Source organism: Aspergillus neoniger (genome assembly GCF_003184625.1).
Source record: "Aspergillus neoniger CBS 115656 unplaced genomic scaffold BO87scaffold_7, whole genome shotgun sequence".
Taxonomy (NCBI): Eukaryota; Fungi; Ascomycota; class Eurotiomycetes; order Eurotiales; family Aspergillaceae; genus Aspergillus; species Aspergillus neoniger.
In genome coordinates, this window is record NW_020291135.1 from 691,212 (window position 1) to 711,966 (window position 20,755).

General features: G+C 51.8%; 3 protein-coding genes across 3 annotated transcripts; 2 read left to right on the forward strand and 1 right to left on the reverse strand.

The window, feature by feature from the left end:
• Positions 1-1,125: 1,125 nt before the first annotated feature.
• Positions 1,126-3,527, forward strand: BO87DRAFT_302325 (C6 zinc finger domain protein; the record flags this gene model as incomplete). The annotated part of the gene is made up of 8 exons (XM_025619199.1): positions 1,126-1,198; positions 1,230-1,309; positions 1,399-1,505; positions 1,567-1,902; positions 1,957-2,400; positions 2,451-2,710; positions 2,762-3,295; positions 3,361-3,527. 8 exons carry the CDS (start codon positions 1,126-1,128, stop codon positions 3,525-3,527), a joined length of 2,001 nt encoding a protein of 666 aa, XP_025482615.1.
• A 3,020-nt stretch (positions 3,528-6,547) lies between these two features.
• On the forward strand, positions 6,548-8,965 carry optB (small oligopeptide transporter, OPT family; the record flags this gene model as incomplete). The annotated part of the gene is made up of 2 exons (XM_025625145.1): positions 6,548-8,243; positions 8,301-8,965. 2 exons carry the CDS (start codon positions 6,548-6,550, stop codon positions 8,963-8,965), a joined length of 2,361 nt encoding a protein of 786 aa, XP_025482616.1.
• A 586-nt stretch (positions 8,966-9,551) lies between these two features.
• BO87DRAFT_394774 (p450-domain-containing protein) lies at positions 9,552-19,742 on the reverse strand (the record flags this gene model as incomplete). Its single annotated transcript, XM_025625146.1, has 22 exons — positions 9,552-10,806; positions 10,903-11,226; positions 11,860-11,936; positions 11,997-12,042; positions 12,113-13,707; positions 13,758-14,550; positions 15,776-15,964; positions 16,894-17,182; positions 17,222-17,275; positions 17,306-17,384; positions 17,421-17,513; positions 17,547-17,643; positions 17,719-17,885; positions 17,919-17,921; positions 17,955-17,990; positions 18,081-18,098; positions 18,135-18,190; positions 18,242-18,402; positions 18,436-18,592; positions 18,623-18,693; positions 18,730-18,800; positions 18,858-19,742. The coding sequence occupies 22 exons, from the start codon at positions 19,740-19,742 to the stop codon at positions 9,552-9,554; spliced, it is 6,516 nt and encodes a 2,171-aa protein (XP_025482617.1).
• Between the last annotated feature and the right edge of the window lie 1,013 nt (positions 19,743-20,755).

Here is a 20,755-nt window from a genome sequence, read left to right on the forward strand (position 1 = left end):
TTACTGTTGAGGGTGGTTCAGGCATGTGGCTTTTTCATGACCTCATCTCAAGCTGGCATTTGATCCAAGCCACTGGGACTGATCTCAGATCATGAGCTCTGTAGCCGAATGATGGGACAAATATTTAGGAGTTATGGTAATCGGGGTATCCTTCCTTTGTTGAGGGAGAATATCCTAGCAGTCATGCCATCTGTGTGGAGGGGCGCATACGTGTGAGCATATGTGTGAGTATCCCGAGAAGTTCCAATGCATTGCACCCTTCTAGCAGATTAGTCCTCGTTTTTACTACTATGTATGTCTGGTAAAGTGGTAGTTTTTCTTGGTTGCATAAGGATACTATGTATGCAATTGGCGTCAATCATTGTTCCAAGATATAACTTATTTCCGTCGCTTCATGAATATATCAATGCTGGATTTCCGCCGATGACCATTCCAGGGGGGAATAGAAATGTATCTCATTATATCTTCACTTCGCATACAATACATATCAATGAATTTTAACCTTGGGTTGCAGGTGAATGAACTACTTAGTACTTTCGCAGGCCAAGAGTCACAGCGATAGCGATAAGCACAAGCCGGTACCGGGGATACGGGCCAATGACAGTATGTCTTCTTCCGGGTTCCCGTGATTCATAAAGCCGGTTCCGGCACAACAAGGCTTGGTGGCCAAGAGTTTCCCAATGGAAGCATTTGGGGGTCTCTAGGCAGCAAGAATCAGTTTGGATAGTTTTATGACTTGTTATGGATAAGCCCGTCTTTCTCAGTTCAAATCATTAAAGCATCTTTCTATCGCGTGTGGATAAGCCTCTATATATTTTGGTCCGGTAATGACGCGACGGAGTCAGTCCTCAGCATTACTAACCGTCATGTTTGTTGGCAGCTAGGCCCCTAGCACTTTCGATTACTCTAAGAGCTGATACAGAGTACTAAGTAATAATCATAAATCTCCGTTATATCTTGGCTTTGCACTAATTTTGCCAGGTAAGTTGTTACATTCCAAGACTTCCGACTTCTTCACATTTCTCACTCTATCGGAGATTAGAATGGCGCTATCTCCGCGTGCTGCTCCGGAGCCAAATCTTGGCCGTCGGCGTCTCCATCATTCATCATCGCAACAACAGCAGCATGAGCCACCGGATCATAGAACTCGAGCCCGCATGCAAGACGCTTCATTGTCAATGGCATCTAGCGAGCGAACGTGGGTTATTGTAACCCTCTTATATAACCAGTACTAACTTGGTTGGATAATAGACCTTCACCATCGGTGAAACGAGGCAAAAAGGCCTGCACTGAGTGTAGGCAGCAGAAGGTATGGAAAGTGATCGCATGAGTGTCTTTCTTACAATGACAGAATTGGGTTCCTGTATCTCTGAATGAATGTCTCTAATTGAATCGCAGGCAAAATGTGACGCCTACTTGAATCCCAGTCAGGCGTGCTCGCGTTGTTCAAAGTTGAACATCCAATGTGTTATATCGGATCCATTTCGTCGGGAACATAAACGCAAGTAGGTTGGATCTGCACTTGTCAGGAGCAAAAGGACATAAGGAGTGACCAGTTCACAACAGGCGGCTCTCCGAGCTCGAGCAAGAGACAGACGAGCTGCGACGAAGACTAAGATATACACAACCTGACCCCTCTCGACCCTCGCCCATCGCGATGCTAACGGCCGCGGCTGAGATGGGAGTTAACCCAGCAACTGCCGATGGCGACTTGATTTTCCATGCTCAGCCGCATACACCCTCAGTTGAAGGTTCGCAACACATATTACCTTCCCCTGGGCTAGGACCGTCGTTACCAGGGCCGGAGATGGTTTCAGGTGTACGTGCCCCCGATGCAACGGAGCCCCGTTCGCTGAACAACGTTTATCTTACCGGAAATGAGATAGACGAGCTCTTCCAGATGTGAGTATACCTCTGCCCGAAAGTGTCGTCCTGGGCATTTCTCATGCGGAACAGCTTCTTCCACCAATATGCTTCATTCCTTCCAATCCTTGACCCGGAAACCACTCCAAATATATACTATACGCTGTCACCTTTTCTGTTTTGGTCTATAGTCGGGATTGCATCCCGAACCTATTCCAAAAATCCAACCTTGCTAACCGCTCTTGCACGCACTGTGAACGAAATGGCCTTCCTTTCGATTGTATCGGGAAACTCAGCGTGGCACAGCATTCAGGGGCTGCTGCTAGTTCTAACATGGCCATTCCCGAAAGATGCCAATATGGTGGACGTGACGTTTCCATTGAGCGGCATGCTTCTACACATTGCCATGCAGAACGGCTTACACATCCCCATGTCCAGTCATGAGTTCTCTAAGAGAAAAAGACTTCCCGCCCCATCAGAAGCAGAAATGATCAGACGGTCAGAGCTTTGGGCTCATTGCGTTATTGTCTATCAGCGGTACGTTAGTGGTGCAGGATATTCAATTCCTTCATGCTAAAAGGATACAGTGCGTGTGTAATCAAAGGACAACCCCCTCGCTCTCTAACAAATCTGGAACCCGACGGAGAAATGAAACATTCATTGTTCCAGAGAATTTCTCCGTCGTTGGTACTTGAACTGAAGTGTGAGGATCTGAAAACTCGCTGTAGTACAGCAGTACTGGAGCTCGGGGTCCGGGACATATCTCCTGAACAAGAGAGATCGCTGGATATACTCTTACGGGCGTATGATGACCAAGCGCTTGATCTGGAGGCGCAGGCGTTCTCGGGTAAACCTGTTCATCTTTGTGTCAGCTATCACAGAAGCTAATGCATAATAGCGTACGATAGGTTTGCTACGAGCACGTGTCGTTTGAGTATTCAAATATTCCATCTCTTCCGAAATCCCAGTTCATTCTCATCAGGTTGTCTTGCAGCTCTCACAACAGCCGCATGTGACACCATTAGTAGCATACACAATCTGGGTCAAAGCATGGCCGGCTTTGCTACTTCTCCCATCCAAATGAATTATGCGCTGCTTCTAGCGTCCTCGGCGCTTTTACGGGTACTGAAAGGCCCACATTGGGCTACCATGGATGTTGACAAAGCCAAGTCATCTTATTTCACTGCAATCAACTTGGCGAAGCAGATGTCAGTTGAGAACTTTGATATCGCGGCCAAGACGGTCATGGTATTAAGCCAACTATGGAATAGCACCAAAGCGTTCCGGAAGGCAAATGGGAGTGAATACCTCGCTCTTCGGATTCGGAGCCGGTTGGTTGTCAGTCCTGTTATCGATACGGTGTGGTGGTGGCGAGAAGAGTTCGACCCCCAGTTCTATAGCACGGCCAGTTCCCAAAGCAATGCCCCAGAAGGTACGGCCATGCGCATCCTGATAACAGATACGCGCGGTTACTGACGCATCTCTCATGTACGATAGGAACCGATGCAAGCCGTGATAATCCAGGGACTTCAGGGACCGCGCCTGGAGGCTCTACGGACCGGCCAGATTTCTCGTATTTTGACGAGCAATTCCAGGCGGATTTCGAATGGGCGTTGACGGATGAGTTTCTCTTCGCTCCCACCGAACCGTATGGACCGCTGTAAGTCGCTGATCTTCGTGCGAGCTGCGAAAGCAAAGAGAAGAAAAGAAAAAGAAAAAAAATATATATATAAATCAGGATAGACGCCCATGATGGCAAAATTCGAACACCGCTACGCCCGAATTGAACCCTCGACGCCAGATCATCATTCGATCTGTTTACAGGGGTGAAGTGACGGGCAGTCTGTCGCGTGATTCCTATAGCCAACATAACCCACCAATACTCTTGAGATAAAAGGAGGGGGGCTACAGGAAATGCCAGATCATGGGATGGAGAAGCATAAGGTTCAAGCCAGCCGGTCAACCCAACGGAGCCCCGGGTAGTCCAGTGAGCTAAAGCAAACCTGGCATATGCAGTGGACCTACCGGACGTCTGAGTGCCTGGTCGTCGTATATTGGTGTGCATGCCCCTGTAATCATGGCTGCTGTAGGCGTTTTGTCCGGCTAAACTGTAAGCACAATATGGATCCCTATCTTGTATGATATTTTTATTATCTACCTCGTATTTGTTAGACGCGGTACCCACCACAGATCGGGGCTCTTGTCTATCTAGCAAAAGGGCTAGATTGGAGATGTAGCGCAACGGTCGATATTAACTCATGTCAGTGGTTCGTGGCGAGCCCATGATTCATGGATTAGCTGGCTCTGGTCTTATATCCAATCTTGTTGCCTTCGAAATTACTTTTTGCCCCTCGCGTTATCGGCTGATACGCCCATCTTCGTGCTACATGCCAAGGAGTCAGCACTCCATTCAGCCCTCTGGTGGCTTTCCAGAGGCTGCGCCTAGCTTTTTTCTCGGCAAAAGAAAGCTCGCTTAGAGAGAAAGTATGAAAATGCGTCCGAACTATGGAGAGTGCACAGGCACCCCGAATGGGAGGGGGTGGATGAGGGGCAGGGAAAGCAAAGGGAATAAACAAATACGTACAGTAGAGAAGTTGTGAAACGAAGGAGATCGGGCAGTCAGTCAGGCCGTTGGCGCTAAATGGAAGGAAGGATGACCAGCGGTCAAGTGATTACAGGCTAAACCGGTTGGTTGTCTCCTTCCTTTTCGCCTCCTTCCTCTTTCTCTCTCTTCTCACTTGATTCAAGTTGCTTCCTGATCAACTACCCCTGCCACACACACACGCACGCACTAAATCGGGGTTACATGGCATCAGCAAGGGGGACAATCCTTTAATAGTCAGGGGGGATGTTTCGAGAATGAGGTTCTACCCCCCTCTTGATGGCGAAATGCCATGTTCCATGTTTCCATGCAGCCCGGAAGGCTAACTGGGGACGGTGCATCCCGCCGTGCCGTTAGTGGCAGACGACGGCGTGGATAGGGCTCTTCCACACCATCCAACTAAGCAGAAGGCAGGTGCTAATTTAATTTACGTCGATATGATACACTTGGTCTGCGACTAGTCTAGCATGGACCAATCTGGGGATTGACTGTGTCCATTCAATGCCTAGAAGTGCTCAGCTGCTTATCAGTCTCGGTTCATCCTCCGTCCCCGCCGGCCCCAAAAACAGTCCGCGCATTGTCCAATGGTCGAGGCTGGTTTGTCATGGACTAGTGCATGATAACGGAAGAGCAGGAGCAAACGGTGGTCCTCGTCATGTCACTCTGGAAATGCGATCTTCGTGCTGAGTGGCTTCGATCACACCTGGATGACCTTTGCCCCAGTCCACGGCGCGACCGAGTCGATCGACAAGAATTCTGCACGGGAAAGAGGAAAACACGAAGAATGCCACGCGATGCGAGAACTTAGAACATCCAAGGAAAAACCTCGGCTAGACCAATGCCAAGTCCAGACAATCCCCGATTGGCTTTCGCTGAAGCCGTGTGGACGATAGCTCGAATACATTTGCGCCAGCCAATTCGCCGTGTGAAGCCCGCCGGCGCTTCGCTAGCTTATCGCAAACAAGCCTGGTGCAAAAGGGGCTAGTCCGCCGGACCAGACCCGGGGAAAGTGTCCAAGATGTCTTCCCCTTCTGCTGCCGCCGTATCAGCGTTGCTTTTTCCGCCGATATTCGTTGGTAATCTTTTCTTTATCTCTTAGGCACTGGTTTGCATTGGGATCCCTCTTCGTCCAACACAACCACTTGCGTGGTCTCGTTTCCCATCTTGCCACCACCCCAACCTCCGATCCTTTCGCTCACATCCGAGACATACCTCCGGTCAAGGGCACCCTTTTCCCCCTCCCCGTTCAGACTTATTGCAGGCACCCTAGTGGTAGCTTGTTCTTTCCTGGTTTATTCGCCGAATCAAGTGCACGTGTGCCTTTGGTCGCGTGTCAATTCCCGTCAATGAGAACGCTCGAATGATCATATCCCCACCTGGGTCGACTGCGATCGAGCTCTTCCGCTGTACTAGTAGTAATTCAGCTGGCTTACCGGACCGGACGATGGACAGTAGACTTCCTTTTGCCCCAATTTTTAGGTTCTGGGGCTAGCTCCTTCACCGGAGGGGCGCGCCTTATGCGCTTCGGTGCAACGTATCGGTCTGCGCGAAACTATGAGACTCACTCATCTGAAATTGCCTAGGCAGCCAAATTGCAAGGAGGGTAGGGATGGAAGCATTCCTCGAGGGCCGTGCATGTCGTGCATGGGCTGACAATGGCGAATGCGCACTCAAGTCCGCCACTGACTGGATCTACGAGCTAACGCACGACTGGTTCCAAGTCCAATCCAACTACTACCAAAGCTAAGACACATTCAGGTTACATCGGAACATGGCGAACAGACTGGGGTAACTGATAACTGGAGAGATAAACTCTCCCGCAATCAGTGGACGCCACCAGCTCGTTTAATTTATTTCCTAGTCCGATAAGGCGCCGGGTTACCGTCGGCTCTATTTGCGCCTCTTGTCGTTGCGATCCAGGAGAGGGTAAACTGAGTGGTTATATGATGCTTTCATCCGCCCCCATTTTTAGATTCCGTTGTTTTCTCCTCTGAACCAGTGGAAGAGTTCCGCGCATGCTCTATAATCTTCATTGAATCTCCCCCAAGCCTTTCTTCGTGCTTTCCCTCGTCGACTGCCGCGATGAGTGAGAAAGAGCAGGCTTTCAGCACGGCGGTGGCTGATGAATCCTCCCCGGAGGCAGCCACCGTCCATCTCAAGAACCTAAAGGAACAGCACCATTGGGATCTGAACCTTCCCGACGATATTGCCGATGAAATCGATGAGGCCCTTCATACAGATGACAAGGGTGCCCGCGTGGGCATCACGCAGGAGCTCCTCGATAATTCGCCGTACCCCGAGGTGCGTGCGGCCGTGCCCAACTACGATGAAGGAGGGCACACCAACACCCTTCGTGCCTGGATCATTGGTTTGATCTTTGCGACTATCGGTTCGGCGCTTAACATGCTGTTCTCTATGCGTGACCCCTACATTGTTATTCCTTCCTACGTTGCCCAGGTTGTCGCCTACCCTGTTGGTGTCGCATGGGCGAAATTCGTTCCCAGCAAGAAGTTCCGCTTCTTTGGAATCGAGTGCAACACAAACCCCGGTCCCTTCAGCAAGAAGGAGCATTGTCTAATTGTCGTCATGGCCAATGCTACCTTTGGTGGTGGTGCTGCTTATGCAACTGACGTCTTATTGGCCCAGCGTGCCTTTTACAAGCAGCGTTTCGGATGGGCATTTGAGATCTTCATGTGTATCTCGACTCAGATGCTCGGGTTTGGTATGGCTGGGTTCTTCCACCGCTTCCTCGTCACTCCAGCTGCCATGATTTGGCCTTCCAATCTGATCAACTGCACCCTGTTCTCGGCGCTTCATGATCACAGCAGGCCTGATCCCACCAAGGTAGCCGGATGGAGGATTGGCAAGTACCGTTTCTTCCTCTACGTTATGATCGGGTCCTTCTGCTGGTACTGGATCCCCGGCGTTATCGCCCCGTTCCTCAGTGTCTTCGCCTGGGTGACCTGGATCAAACCCCAGAATGCCGTGATCAACCAGCTCTTTGGCGGTGATACCGGCCTGTCTCTGATCCCTATGACCTTTGACTGGACGCAAATCTCTGGCTTCAACTTCAGTCCCCTGATCGCCCCTTGGCACGCCATTGCCAACACCCTTATTGGTATGTTCATCTTCTTCTGGATTGTCACCATTGGCATGCATTACAGCGGCATGTGGTGGTTCGAGTACTTGCCCATAAGCGATTCGAACAGTTACGACAACACCGGTGCGCAGTACAATGTGTCCAGAATCATGAACAGTGACTTCACTCTCAATATTCAGGCGTACAAGGAATACTCGCCACTCTTCCTATCCACCACCTTCAGTCTCTGCTACGGACTGTCATTTGCGACCATCATTGCTATTCTCATTCACACCGGTCTGTTCCACGGTAAAGAACTGTGGGTGCGTTTCCGCAATTTTGGCAAGGAAGAGGAGGATGTCCACGCCCGCCTGATGTCCAAGTACAAGCCGGTGCCCCTCTGGTGGTATGCCGCGGTCACCCTGATCATGATTGGAATTGGTTTGGGCATGGTCCTGGGATACCCCACTCACCTGAGCTGGTGGGCATTCTTCGTTTCTCTGATCATGGCAGTGGTGTGGTACGTGCCAATTGGTATCGTGCAAGCCGCCACCAACATCGCCATCGGTCTGAACGTCTTGACGGAATTCATTGTCGGCTACATCCAGCCCGGAAAGCCCATGGCCATGATGTTGTTCAAGACCTACGGCTACATGAGCATGTACCAAGGACTCTACTTCAACCAGGACATGAAACTAGGTTAGCACCCATCCCTCACCCACACAAGCCATACTCAACCCACTAACCCTTACCCAGCGCACTACATGAAACTTCCCCCAAGAGTCACCTTCGCCGCCCAAATGATCGCCGCTTTGTGGTCCTCCGTCGTCCAAATCGCTGTGATGAATTGGGGTCTCGCCACCATCAAAGACGTCTGCAGCGAAACCCAAGCAGACAACTACAGCTGCCCCAACGGCCGTGTCTTCTACCAAGCCTCCGTGATCTGGGGTCTGATCGGCCCCCAGCGCATCTTCTCCCCGGGCCAACTCTACTCTGGCCTCATGTGGTTCTGGCTCGCTGGCGCCATCCTCCCCGTCCTCATCTACATCGGCGCGCGCATGTACCCCAAGAGCCAGATCCGCTTCCTCAACGCCCCGCTCATCTTCGGCGGTGCGGGTCTGATTCCCCCCGCCACCCCCCTCAACTATCTCACCTGGGGTCTGGTGGGTATTGTCTTCAACAAGTACATCCGGGACCGCTGGCGCGGCTGGTGGATGCACTACAACTATGTCCTATCGGCGGGTCTGGATGTCGGGTTGGATCTGTGTACCATCCTGATTTTCTTGACCCTCGATTTGACCGGTACTAGTTTCCCGACTTGGTGGGGTACTAGTATTGCCGATGCTACTATGGATATGGCGGGTACTGCGGTGCAGAAGGTCTTGCCAGCAGGGCAGACATTTGGACCGAAGAGTTGGTAGTGAGTTGGAGGATTGCATGAGATGTATGTTGGGATGTGTGTCTTGATGATGATGTATGGGGGGTGGACCTTTTCTTCTTCTTTTTGTGTGTATATGCTACGCAGCTATGATCACGACCCCCCTATCTCTGCTAAGCTATTAGTGTAATCCATAATGTGAATACTTGTGACATATTTTGCTTTGCATATTGGGTTTCAATGATGATGATCTTCATTGGATAATTGTTTCTGTAAGACGTGTGATGGATCATATCATGGAATTCTGATGAGTGTGAGTTAGTTTGCTTGTTCACATTGTTTTCAGTGTGAGCGTTGAGAGGAGAAGAAACCACTGTATGAATAGACGCGTGTCAAGAAAAATATCAATAATGAAATTAATCATCTCATCATGTCATTCATTGCAAGTATGAATGCTAGCTATGTAAATATATACTAATCCATTCTCGCAACTCGCTTATACATATACATCAGAATCGAACCTCTTCCATCGTCGCGCCCACCCCCCTTTCTCCGGGAAATAATCTATGCACGGGGGACGGACGGCTCCTTCGGATATCTCCATTTGCGGATACAACACAACCACTCGTTCAAGCCGAACCAGGCTGTCTCCGCTTCATACCGACCTGCAGTCCGAGGGGCTTCCTCAAGAAACCCTCTCTCGTCTCCATGGGACCCTCCTGCTGCATTTCAAACTCAAAGAGACGGAACACCGTACCGCAGATAACCAGGAGTTCCATCTCTGCCACGTTGCGACCGACACAGGCTCTGGGGCCGGTGCTGAAGGGAATGAAAGCGGCCTTTTGACGAGGGGTGAGACGAGCGGGGTCCCAGCGCTCCGGGACGAATTGCTCGGCATCGGGGCCCCAGATCTCCGTGGAGCGGTGGATGGTGTAGCTGGGCACGGAGACAATGTCGCCGGGGTAGAAGGTGTGGCCGGAGATGGTGACGGGGGGGTTACCGGCGGGGATTTCACGGGGGAGACCCATAGCGGAGGTGCTGTGGATGCGCATGGTTTCCCAGATGACCCATTGGAGGTAGGGGATGTCTTTAACCATGGAATGGGTGGGGACGTCGACGTCTTGAGGGATGGCTTCGTCCAGGACCTTGTGGAGCTTCTCGATCACACCGGGCGTGCGCATGCACCAGTAGAGGATGGCGCAGGAGGTGTTGGAGGTGGTATCGGATCCGGCGATCAGCTGGGTCAAAGCTTCGGCGGTAAGTTCGGCGCGACCGAGCTTTTCGCCGTTGCCATCCTTGCCTTCCATGAGGCGGGCGAGCAGGTCGACACGGGTGTTGTTGGCCATGACTTCGGGGCGGAGACGCTCGTTGACACGGGCGACGGCAATACCAGCCAGGTCCTCGACGGCCTGGATACCATCACGGAAGAAACTGTCGGGGATGTACTTGGCAAAGGGCTTCAGGGCCGGGTAGCAACCCAGGGTGGCGGAGACTTCACCGCGGCGGTTGAGGACCTCGACGGCTTGGACGTAGGAGGGGGGCGAGTCGGGAGTCTTGCGCATCTCGGCGAAATCCTTGCCCTTGTCGAGCATGCCGAAGGGAGCGCCGAAGGCCAGGTCACCGATGATGTCGAAAGCCAGGTAGTTGAACCAGTTCAGGGCGTCCAGACTGGCGAAACCGGTCTTGGGGTTGCGCTGGGTATCGGCCATGCGGTTCCATTGCTTGACGAACAGCTCAATGTTGCCGTGGATGTACTGCTCGAACTGGCCGATGGACTTCATACTGAAGGTGTGGGAGACGGTCTTGCGCTTGCGGGTGTGCTCCGCGCGGTCGCGCGTGTTGAAGAGACCACGGTGAATGGAGACGAAGGCATCGTAGAAGTCACTGGAACAGAAGTTGATTAGCTTCCGGAGAATCGTTCCATATGCCAGGTATAGTCCAGGAACGAAAGTGAAAAATAAAACAGGAGAGGGCACGTACGACTTCAGGAAACCATTTCCGTGGCCGTAGACAGCCTGGATGGCCCCATCATCGGCGATGGAGGTATGACGGGGGGCGAGGCGAACGAGCTTTCCATATTTCTTGTGAGCGTTGTCGACGACGATAAAACGGTGACCGCGACGAGTTTGCAGGAGCACCCAGAAATTGGTGAAGGCGGCCAGACCGGGGGCGGGGATATCGCGAAGGTGAGAGCGTTGTAGATAAGGAAGGAGATAGTAGAGGACTAGCAAGGCTAGACCCAGATAGGCCCCGTAGGGTGACAGGAGCAGGGCGAGCATGGTTGTTTTTGTGGGGGAAAGGTATCTAGCTGGTTGCGCTCGGAAGTTAGCACCGGCAAATGCAGTGAGGGAGAAGCAATTCCTCAGCCGCAAAATGCAGCCGGGAATGTGGGTGCCAAGGAGACCAACTTACCTCCGAAGGGGAAATAAGCAAGTATAAGGTAATGAATATCAAAAAAAAAAAAAAAAAAAAAAAAAAAAAAAAAAAAAAAAAAAAAAAAAAAAAAAAAAAAATTGGTTGGAGAATGAGAAGATATCAAAACTAGTCCACTTCACTCAAATATCGCCATGGATGAAGAAGAATGTTTTCGTGTTCGAGAAGAAGTCGGTTTGAATTGTCACCTCTTATTATTTGAGTTGAAGCAAGGAACATATTTATGGCAGACGGGCAGCTTTGGATCCCCGAGGCAAAGACAGGCAACGGAAGGGAAAGTCGGGAGTCTCTGCTGAGCCGCGACTGATCTGCCAGCCGATTTGCAGCGCCGGTCCCCTTGCCTTCCCCCGCTTGTGCTCGGTTGTTCGTATATACTTTGGGATACTTTGGAGGAATCCCGTGGGGTTGGTGGGAGATCCTGACCCCAAAGGGATCAATACTTTGGATGGATCCATGGGGATAAATGGGGATACAGCCAGTGAGAGAGATGCCAATGGTCAAAACGGCCATGGTTGCTTTCTAATTATTGATCTCGTGACTTCGGGGAGGCGAGAGTTCCGGAAGCATAACGAGTGAATAAGCTGGTTTATGTTCATGACTAACGTGTTTATGTACATAGCTCGTGACTTGTGACTACTTACAGTGCTACTCCTGACTTGCCCCGTTAGGCAACATGCCCCGATCCGCCTCTGGGAATCCTTCCCTCAGAATACTATTCTTGTCTATTCCCTACCAGCGACTTTTCTCCACGCGGTACAATCCATTCTTCCGTTTCTCCGCCTCCCATCGCTCAATCCACGCCTTCATGCGCTCCCGACTTTTCCGGCTACCCACGTTCACCGTGGGGATCACCCGTCCGATCCGGAGTGCACAGCAGAACATGCTCAACTCCCGAAATGAGCTGTGCTCGCTGTACGGCACTCCAAAGCAGGCACTTTCCCGCGTACTCCCCCGCTGTGGCACCAGGTCTTTCGCAGAGAAGGGCGTCTTCCAATGCGCCGAGTTGAGCACCACCGACACCGGTGGGTTGTCCAGCATTCTTCCAGCTGGCGGTCGATACGTCCACCCCGTGGGTCGAAATCCCACCACCCGCGTGAAGTGCGGCTTCATCGAGTCCAGGTAGTCCGCCAGCGTCTCCGCCCGGATCTCAAAGAGCGTCTGCATATGCACCTGCGCCTCCGTGGGATCGTCCGTCAGCAGCGATGACAGCTCAGCATCCTCGAGGCACGCACAGACCCGCTGCTTAGCTGGCGTTGCGTAGATTTTGCTCTTCAATGCCCGCGCAATCCCCAGACAAATGCGTTCCTTGCCGATGCTGTACGTCCCAATCACCACCAATAACCGCCCCGGAGGACGGCTTCCTTGCGTTGGAGACGGGCGGGATCCAGTCACAGCCGTCACAAACTTGCTCAGCATTCCGCTTTTCCCATTGACTGGTCGTCCGAATGCTCGGCCGTTGGTATCATTGGCGTCTTGGTCGAGCTCAACGCAGAGGTCCGCGCAAGCTTCAATGACGTCTTCTTGGCCTGGGAATGCGTACTTAGGGCTCAGATAGGTAGTGTCGAGATAGCAGGCGTCGATTCGTTGCTGGCGAGCCTTGCCAGTTGCAGGATCAGTGATCTCCGGGCGGAGAAGGGCATGTTGCACATGCAGTGGCGAGGCGCGAAAGTCACCACAGTGAAGGACACGGTGTGTCCTCTGCGAGGGGCCGGATCCCATTGATTTCTCGAAAAGAAAGATGGCGCTCCCGGGACAATGATTCGCTTCGATCAAGGTCACTTGCGCTCCTCCCGTCGCCGGGATTTCCGTCTTCTGTTCGAACTCAAGTGGTACAAGCCACTTCCGGTCAACTTTCAATTGCTGGCACACCAAATTGGCCGTAGGCCTGCTGCAGTAGATTGGTCCATGGCGCCAGGACCCCGTAAGGCCGATGTAATGATCGCTGTGGAAGTGACTGAGGAAATACGCGTTGCACCCCTCGACGGCTCCGTATCGAAACGCATCCACACAGAGGGAGAAGCCAGGGATGATCTTGTAGAACGGACACGTCCGTTGATAAGCTTGTTTGCCACGGGACGCAACCTCGTTGGCCGCCGCTGCATTCCATGCTGTATCTTCCGCGTTGCCGGCCATGAGCTTCGAAAAGGCCGACCTCGTTCCTGCGACGCCAGTGGCATATGGGTCACGCTGCGCTGGTCTCGCGATAGCAGCCCGGTCGGCAAGACTCATTCCTTTCGACGACTTCAACTCCGGTCCCGGCTCCGGGTCCGGGTCTGGCTCCGCCTGTGGCTCATGTTTCAACGACTCCGTAGGCTTCCCATCAAGACAATCGTTGACATGTACCGAGACATCCTAGAACAACCATTACCACCAGCACCAGAGACACAATCCGCACAACTTACCGTCTCAGACAAGCCTGTCAAAACAGCCTGACATACAGGGCACACAGGCGCTTCACAGCCAAAGTCTTCACCCGGAATCCCGCTGTCGTCAAGTCCAATGTCGCCTTTGAAATCCTCATCATCGTCGAATGCATCTAAAAAGTCTTCTTCCCCTCGGAACTCGTCCTCTTCAAGATCGTCAAAATCCGCGTAAACATCATCGTCGTGGCTCGTGGCTTCTCTTACCGGTGGTGTGTCGACATCGACTGCGGGAGCCTGGGTTTCGTCTGCCGAGTTTACTTTCCTGTCCGATACCCTGGCCTCAATCTCAGTCCCATTCTCGTATTCCCTGAACTGCTCCAGATCCTCGCTCTCACTGTCCGATTCATCAATGAATGGCCCGCTGACTGACCGAGACGGCTTCTGAGTTGACTTCGATTCAGTGCCACTCTCGCTCTCCGTCTTCTTCTTATCCTCCCCACTCCCATTATCAATATCTTCCTCCAGCGAGATACCCTCCTCAACCCTCCTCTTCTTCACACTGCCCCCATTTTCCTGAAACCGTTCCTCCTCTTCCTCCCAAATATCCTCGGGTGTCTTCTCCCTCACATAGTCCCCACCACTCGTATAATTCACCACCTTCTTCGCATCCTCCAAAAACAACCCCCCAGCACCAGCAGCCCCATTGCCACCCCTCACCCCCGAGGACCCCTCATCGCCAGTCGTATTATTCTTCTCCGCTTTCTTCGCGAATTGCGTAATCCGCGACTGCCGAGATGTAGCCTTCGGCGGTCCGTCCGCCTTTTGGAAGAAACTGAGAAGGCTGGTGTTGCGTTTGATGGCTTTTGATTTCGCCGGTGTTGACCGAGAGGGCGTAGATGGTTTTCGAGGAGGGAATGTCGTAGGCATCGTTCAGGCTTTGTGATTGATCGTGTGCTTTCGTTGCTTTATCGCGTGGTCAAAGGTGGCGGGCGGGCGGATAATTTATGCGTGAGGGTATGGGTATGTATGGCGTATTGGGGGCATTAAAGCATATTCATACAAGATTTAGTCGTGAATATAGTATAGTATAAGGGTGATGTATCTGTACAGATGGTTGGCTCATACAAATCGAGGAGCGCTGAGAGTAGAATCTGAGGCAGTCGGACTGGTCGAATTAGCCAAAGCGGCGAAAAGAGATAAGGCGCGGGCGCGGCGGGCGGAGACTCGACTCGATTTTCGCGACACGAAGTCAGGTGACCGTTCCACCCTTTGGTTTCCATTTGCGGTTGTTACTAGTACTGAGTTGGAGGATTGAGAGTACTAAGTAACTTATAGTGGTAAGTAGATGGGCTTTGTGATTTGTTTTTCATTCATCTTGTTACTACTAAGTATCCGCATACTCCGTTCTTTTTCTTTTTATCGTGTGTCCAGGAGAGCTTTACCCAGTAAACTTATTCGTCCTCCCACTGACATGTACTCCTAGTAGTCAGTAGATGTAGTATGCAGGTGTGCCTATCCTCATCACCATCATTCAGCATCTGCAATTCCAAGCAAACCAAATCAACCCCAATCAAAGGAGCAGTACTCCATCCAGCTAGTCTGCTCTGGCCCGATGTTTTCCATCCACGCAGACCCTCCTCTCTATCTCTTTCCCTCTCTCTCCGCCATGTTTAACCATGGATATCAGCAACATAATAAAAAGTGAAACCCGCATGACAACCACAAACATCATCACATCGTGAAGATTAAATCTGCAAATCAAAGAAGAAATAAAAAGAAAAATACATAAAAGAAAACTTTAATCCCATCCGTAGAAGAAACCCAACCAACAAAGCGACAATCCATCAATCAAGGCGAAATCACCGAGCTTTGCCAGCCTGGTTCGCAGCTTCTGTTCGTACCACACCAATATTAGCAATCCATAACCCAAAACACGGTTGCACAGATACATCTATGCTCCTTCAATCAGATAGAGAGACCAGGGATGAAGCATACCTCTCCTCGTCGCATCTTCCAAAAGCCCAATATCAACCTCCGACCTCGGCAGCATAACATACCGCACCACACTGCCACGGATAAACATGTTCTTCACGGACGACAAATGCGGGTATTTATCCAGATCCAGGACGTCGACATCATCCAGCTTAATGTTCAGGTACTGGTCGACGGATTTGAGAGTGCCGCGGATGCGAATGTCGTTCTTGAGTTCGATGGTCACCGTTTGGTTGGTAAGAGTCTTGAAGAAGCTGCAAAGTAATTATCCCCATGGTGGGAAGTATTAGCCGTGGTTGCCTTGGTGCTGGTTTGAGGATCTCGGGCGCTTTCTTACCTGAAGAAGAGCATGGTTGCGGTGCGAGGTGGGGGAGAATATGGAGGGGTATTGATGCGGTCGGAGTTGTGATTTTGTTGTTGAATGGATTAGTAGCGCATTGGCTGCTGAAGATTTAGTAAGGAGGTATCGATTGGATCCTTTCCTTGTGGGGCTGGCGGTGGGAGACGTGAAGACGAGGAATATGCGATTATCTGGAGCTGCGGGTATGATGCTGCGGTTTGGTGTTGAGCACTGTGATTGGGTCACGTGATTGGCGTGTCAGCTATGCTGGCTATGACATTTGATCGTGGAATCAAAACAGGTTTGTTCTGAGTATTCTAGTCAAATTTGGAGCATGTTTATAGTGTCCATCTCCTGAAAGTCAAATATGCATGATTCAGGTATGCGAGACGTAGACAGCAGGTTCGCCGGGTGTATATCTCGGATTTAACCTACTTGTACTAACAACTTACTAGTATAGCTACAAAATATATAATATCGATCTGCTGGGTATCAAATGAGTGTCATTGTCACCAGCTATCCACCCTAGTGTCCACCAGCCATCAATCTGAATTCATCATCTCTCATTCCGCATAAACAAAGGGGTATTTAAAAAGAGCGATAAGAAAGACACAACTCCCGCTATTACATTAGATGCGCCACCAGGGCAGCTTGGGGTTCATAGTGTACCTTGAGCGGCCCGAATGAAAACTCGGCGTCGAATGGAAAGAGAATAGACGGAGAAGCACGGCTCAGCCTTTGCTAGATTTCCGTCCGTGACGCTTCTTCTTCTTAGGCCTCGGTTTCATTGCCCACCCCGACAAGCAGGTCCAGCCTGCACCGTTCTTGCGTCCCTCATCAAACACACTTCCAATGCCTGCCAGCAGATCTTGTTGATCCATTCCCAGTTCTGTTTGCAGTTTTACAAGCCATTGTTCCCAGATCCAGCCACCTAGCACACCCGTAACACTGGCGATATCTGCCGTGCTCCCGACTGGGCCTTGCACCGCTTCACATTCTTCAATGAGACTCTTCACCCTCGGATCGGGGGTCTCTCTAGGCGGTTCAGACTTGACCGGCTCAGTACCCATAGGTAGGAACATCCAGGCTCGCTTCACATCCGCAAAGTTCTTCTGCAAGCGACTGAGAAAGCCTTTGGTTGGTGTCGGGTCGTAACCCAGAGCCCTGAGACCGGACGCAAATTCAGCTGACCTGGCAGATGCTTGCGGGCCAGCACGTGTGATTTCTGCATCCATGACAAAGAACTCCAAGTAACCACCTGGCTTGAGGCAGCGTCGACATTCTTTCAGGCAAAGGTCATACTGGTCTTGAGTCTCCCCAGACGGGCATCCTTTCTTCAACAAAGCAGGAAGAGAGCGGGCTGAGATCACATCGAACTTATTGTCGGCGAACGGCAGTTTCCACAGTTGGGATACAGGAAGGTGCCGGTGATTGGGAGGTCCTTTGATGCCTGGGTTGACTTCCTGATGCTCAGTAAAGACGGTATATACTTTAACATGAGGGTACTCGTGAGCCAGTTGCCAAGCCCATTCGCATGAGGCGTGTCCGCCGAGGTCGAGGATCCGTAGTTGACGGGGAGTTCGTTTACGCGTGCTGGACAGTTGCTTCAGAGCAGGACTCACAATGAGGCGACCCCCGTTGATATATCTCAGAGCATCCATGGCCCACATCGGTTGACGAATTTGAGACAATACGGTCTGCTCCTTCTCAACTATGGAGAACTGGGCCTTTTCTGCCAGAGCCGAGTCCATTGTTGAGTTGCGAGGCGCCAATGAGAAGGGCCCTTTATAAGCTGGACGTTCCGGACGAGCGATCTCATAGTTTCCACGCAAACGCTTGATGTGCGCATCTGTTAAGCCCAGTCGGACAGACTGAACAGCATCAAATCTCGTGTTCCGATGCACAAAGGTGTCCCGACTGCCGGACTGTTGCTGGACCGCCTTGAATCCGCGCCAGTATATGGAGTCTCTACTCGCTAGTAAAGAGGGGCGAGAGCTGGGTGCTTCTGGAAGAGCTTTGGCAAAACGAACCGACTGCTTCCGGCTTAACTGATTGGGTGATTGCCAGTCGGTCTTAGGCCCAACTTCCTCGTTGTAAGCCTCTTCATCCAACATGTTCACGGGATTGGTCTCATTGAGAGCTGAAAGGTAAGAAGCCTGGGCCGCTAGCCAATCGCTGGTCCGGTCCAAACCCGACATTGCCTTTTGCTTTAGTTCGCTCTCATAGTCCTCGTCTCGTTCGTACTGATCGTCCGGGCCGATGGGCGGAAGAGCATCGTCCATAGCATCATCCTCAGAACATGCTTGATCATCGAATTGATCGAATAATTTGGGCGTCTTTTCCTCGGGAATTCTGATAGCGGTGGGTGGTCCGATGGGATCATACACGGCTGTCAGCTGTTCTTCTGTCGTCCGTTCGGGGTACTCTATGACATGCTCAACTACCTCCCCTTCGGTCCGGCAGAACGGTAGCTTGTAAAAGCCCTCGGCAGTGGCAGAAGTCGGCGGTTTATTTCCACAGGGGATAGACCATGTGTGACGTGCTCGTGGACCCAGTGAAGCAAAGAAGCCACCAGGTGAGGGTATGCTCAGCCTGCTGAAACTATACCCTGAGAGTTCTGACGCCGGAGTGGCATCGTCGGCACTGCGCGGGCGTTCTGGTGGCATACGGATCTGCCACATCTCTTCGTTGGACTCAGAAGTTTCCGACCAGGGATCTGGAGTTCCACCGAGGGAGATGTGCCTCAGTGTCTCTAAGGCATCTGCAGGAAGAGATACGCCCCGGTCAGATGGTGTATCTCCCCTTACTGGCTCCGCATCCAGGTCAATTGACGACGCGGTCGACTGGCCGCCCGGGATCCGTGGAAACCTGCCTAGGACCTGACGCCAGTCCTCGTTGGCGCTCTCAATAGCGATCTGAATGCTTTGGGTATCCGGCTCCGCCTCAAGATCTTCATCCTGTGAATCCTCTAGTTCGTGACGAACATGCACGTCTTGTGCAGTCCAGTCATTGTCTGGGAGGGATTGCAGGTCTGGAGTTGCTGGAGCACTGATGTTTGACACCTGATCAGAGGAGACACTTCCGTCCAAGGACGGCGGGGCATGCACGGCCGGCACAGAATGGGCGAGCATTGACAGGGCAGCTGGGGAGACAGGAATCTTTGGCGGCGGGGTTGGCGGAATCGGAGAGCTCTTTGCAGCACCATGCAGTGATGGCCACATTGTGGACGACGGTATCGTGAGACTAGGGTACCGGCTGCGGGAGACCGGAGAAAAAACCGAAGTACGCGTCGTGGGTGTCACCAAGCTTGTTGGTCGGGTGCTAGCGAAGGAAGTGCATTCATCACTGATGTCCGAATCGTCATCCGTTGCATCGTACAGGTCTTCAAACGGCTGCATCTGACGCTGCCATTCAGTGTCTGAGCAAGAGGAGACGGAGCCTGCGGATATTGGCGAGAAGAATCGAGGCAGTCGAGACACTGATGAAAGCCCGCTGGTCTTGAGCTTCAGCTGTGGTGGCTGTGGAGGTTGCGGTGCCTTTGGTGTTGTCTGCTTGGCACTGGATGCAACAGGCTTTGTAGAGTCTGCATAATGCGCCTCGCGCGCGTCCTCTACTATCGTATCAAGCCTCGTTCCTCGCACCTGTCGCAGGGGTGGGCATCTGCCCGTTGCGGGACGGTATACGTCCGTCATGATGCCCAAATGTGCCCGATGCTAGTCTTATCCTTCCTTCGATTACGATATGGCATGCAGGTTATGATGCAGTAGTCGACTTAGACAACGTATATCCAACGAAGCAGCTAGGGTATCTCGATTGCAGTTGACACCGATCAACGGTTCAACGGTATCAGAGAATTAGTAGAACGAATGATTACCCAGCTACCAGAGCTGAGAACACAATAACTTGACAGAAACACAAAACACAAAGAAAAAGGTGGTGAAGAATCCGACCGAGACGGGGTAAGGTGAAGATCACCTTTGGTGACCGGTAGCGCTCGCTCTACTAATAAAGCGCTGGAAAGAGGGGAAGGGAGGGAGATCTGGAGGGAACACCCTCCCACCATCACCAGACCTGCAGGAACTACTGCAACATTGCGCACAAAGCACCTGTAATCCCTGCCACTGGACAAGCTAAAGATGCTATCATTGGTGGTGGGATGATGGGCGCTTCGGCCACGACGAATCCGAGCAGTCGGCCAGCCATGATGGGCGACAACGGACGGACTCGGGAGGCAAGCGTTCCAATCAGCGTGGGGGGAAGATCTTTGTGTCTGCAAAGAACCGCCCTCCAGCCAGAGATTGAAGCTGTGTGTGATGGGGGAGGTGTTCGTGTGATTGGCAGGCTCTAAGCGCCCGGTGCTCTATCTTTAGAAAACGATGGGCAAGCGGAGATAGTCCAAGCGGTCAATAGCCGTTGCCAGTGCGTGCCATGGGTGGATTGGCAGTGGTAGTGGACTTATGAGTAGAATAAGGAGTTGATTTCGAATCATCATGATCAAGCATCAATGGGAGTTGATGAGAGGGGCTACTACTGTAGATATGATGATAAGCAGCGCGGGTAACCCAGCCACAGCCAGCTTAACTAGCATAAGCCAATTCACTCACATACTATTGAGCATGGGCCAGCTGTCGACTGCCGCAGGAAAGCACAGAAAAGGGAAATCCGGTCCGCGTACAGATCCCAACGGCAAACTGAAAGGGGAGAT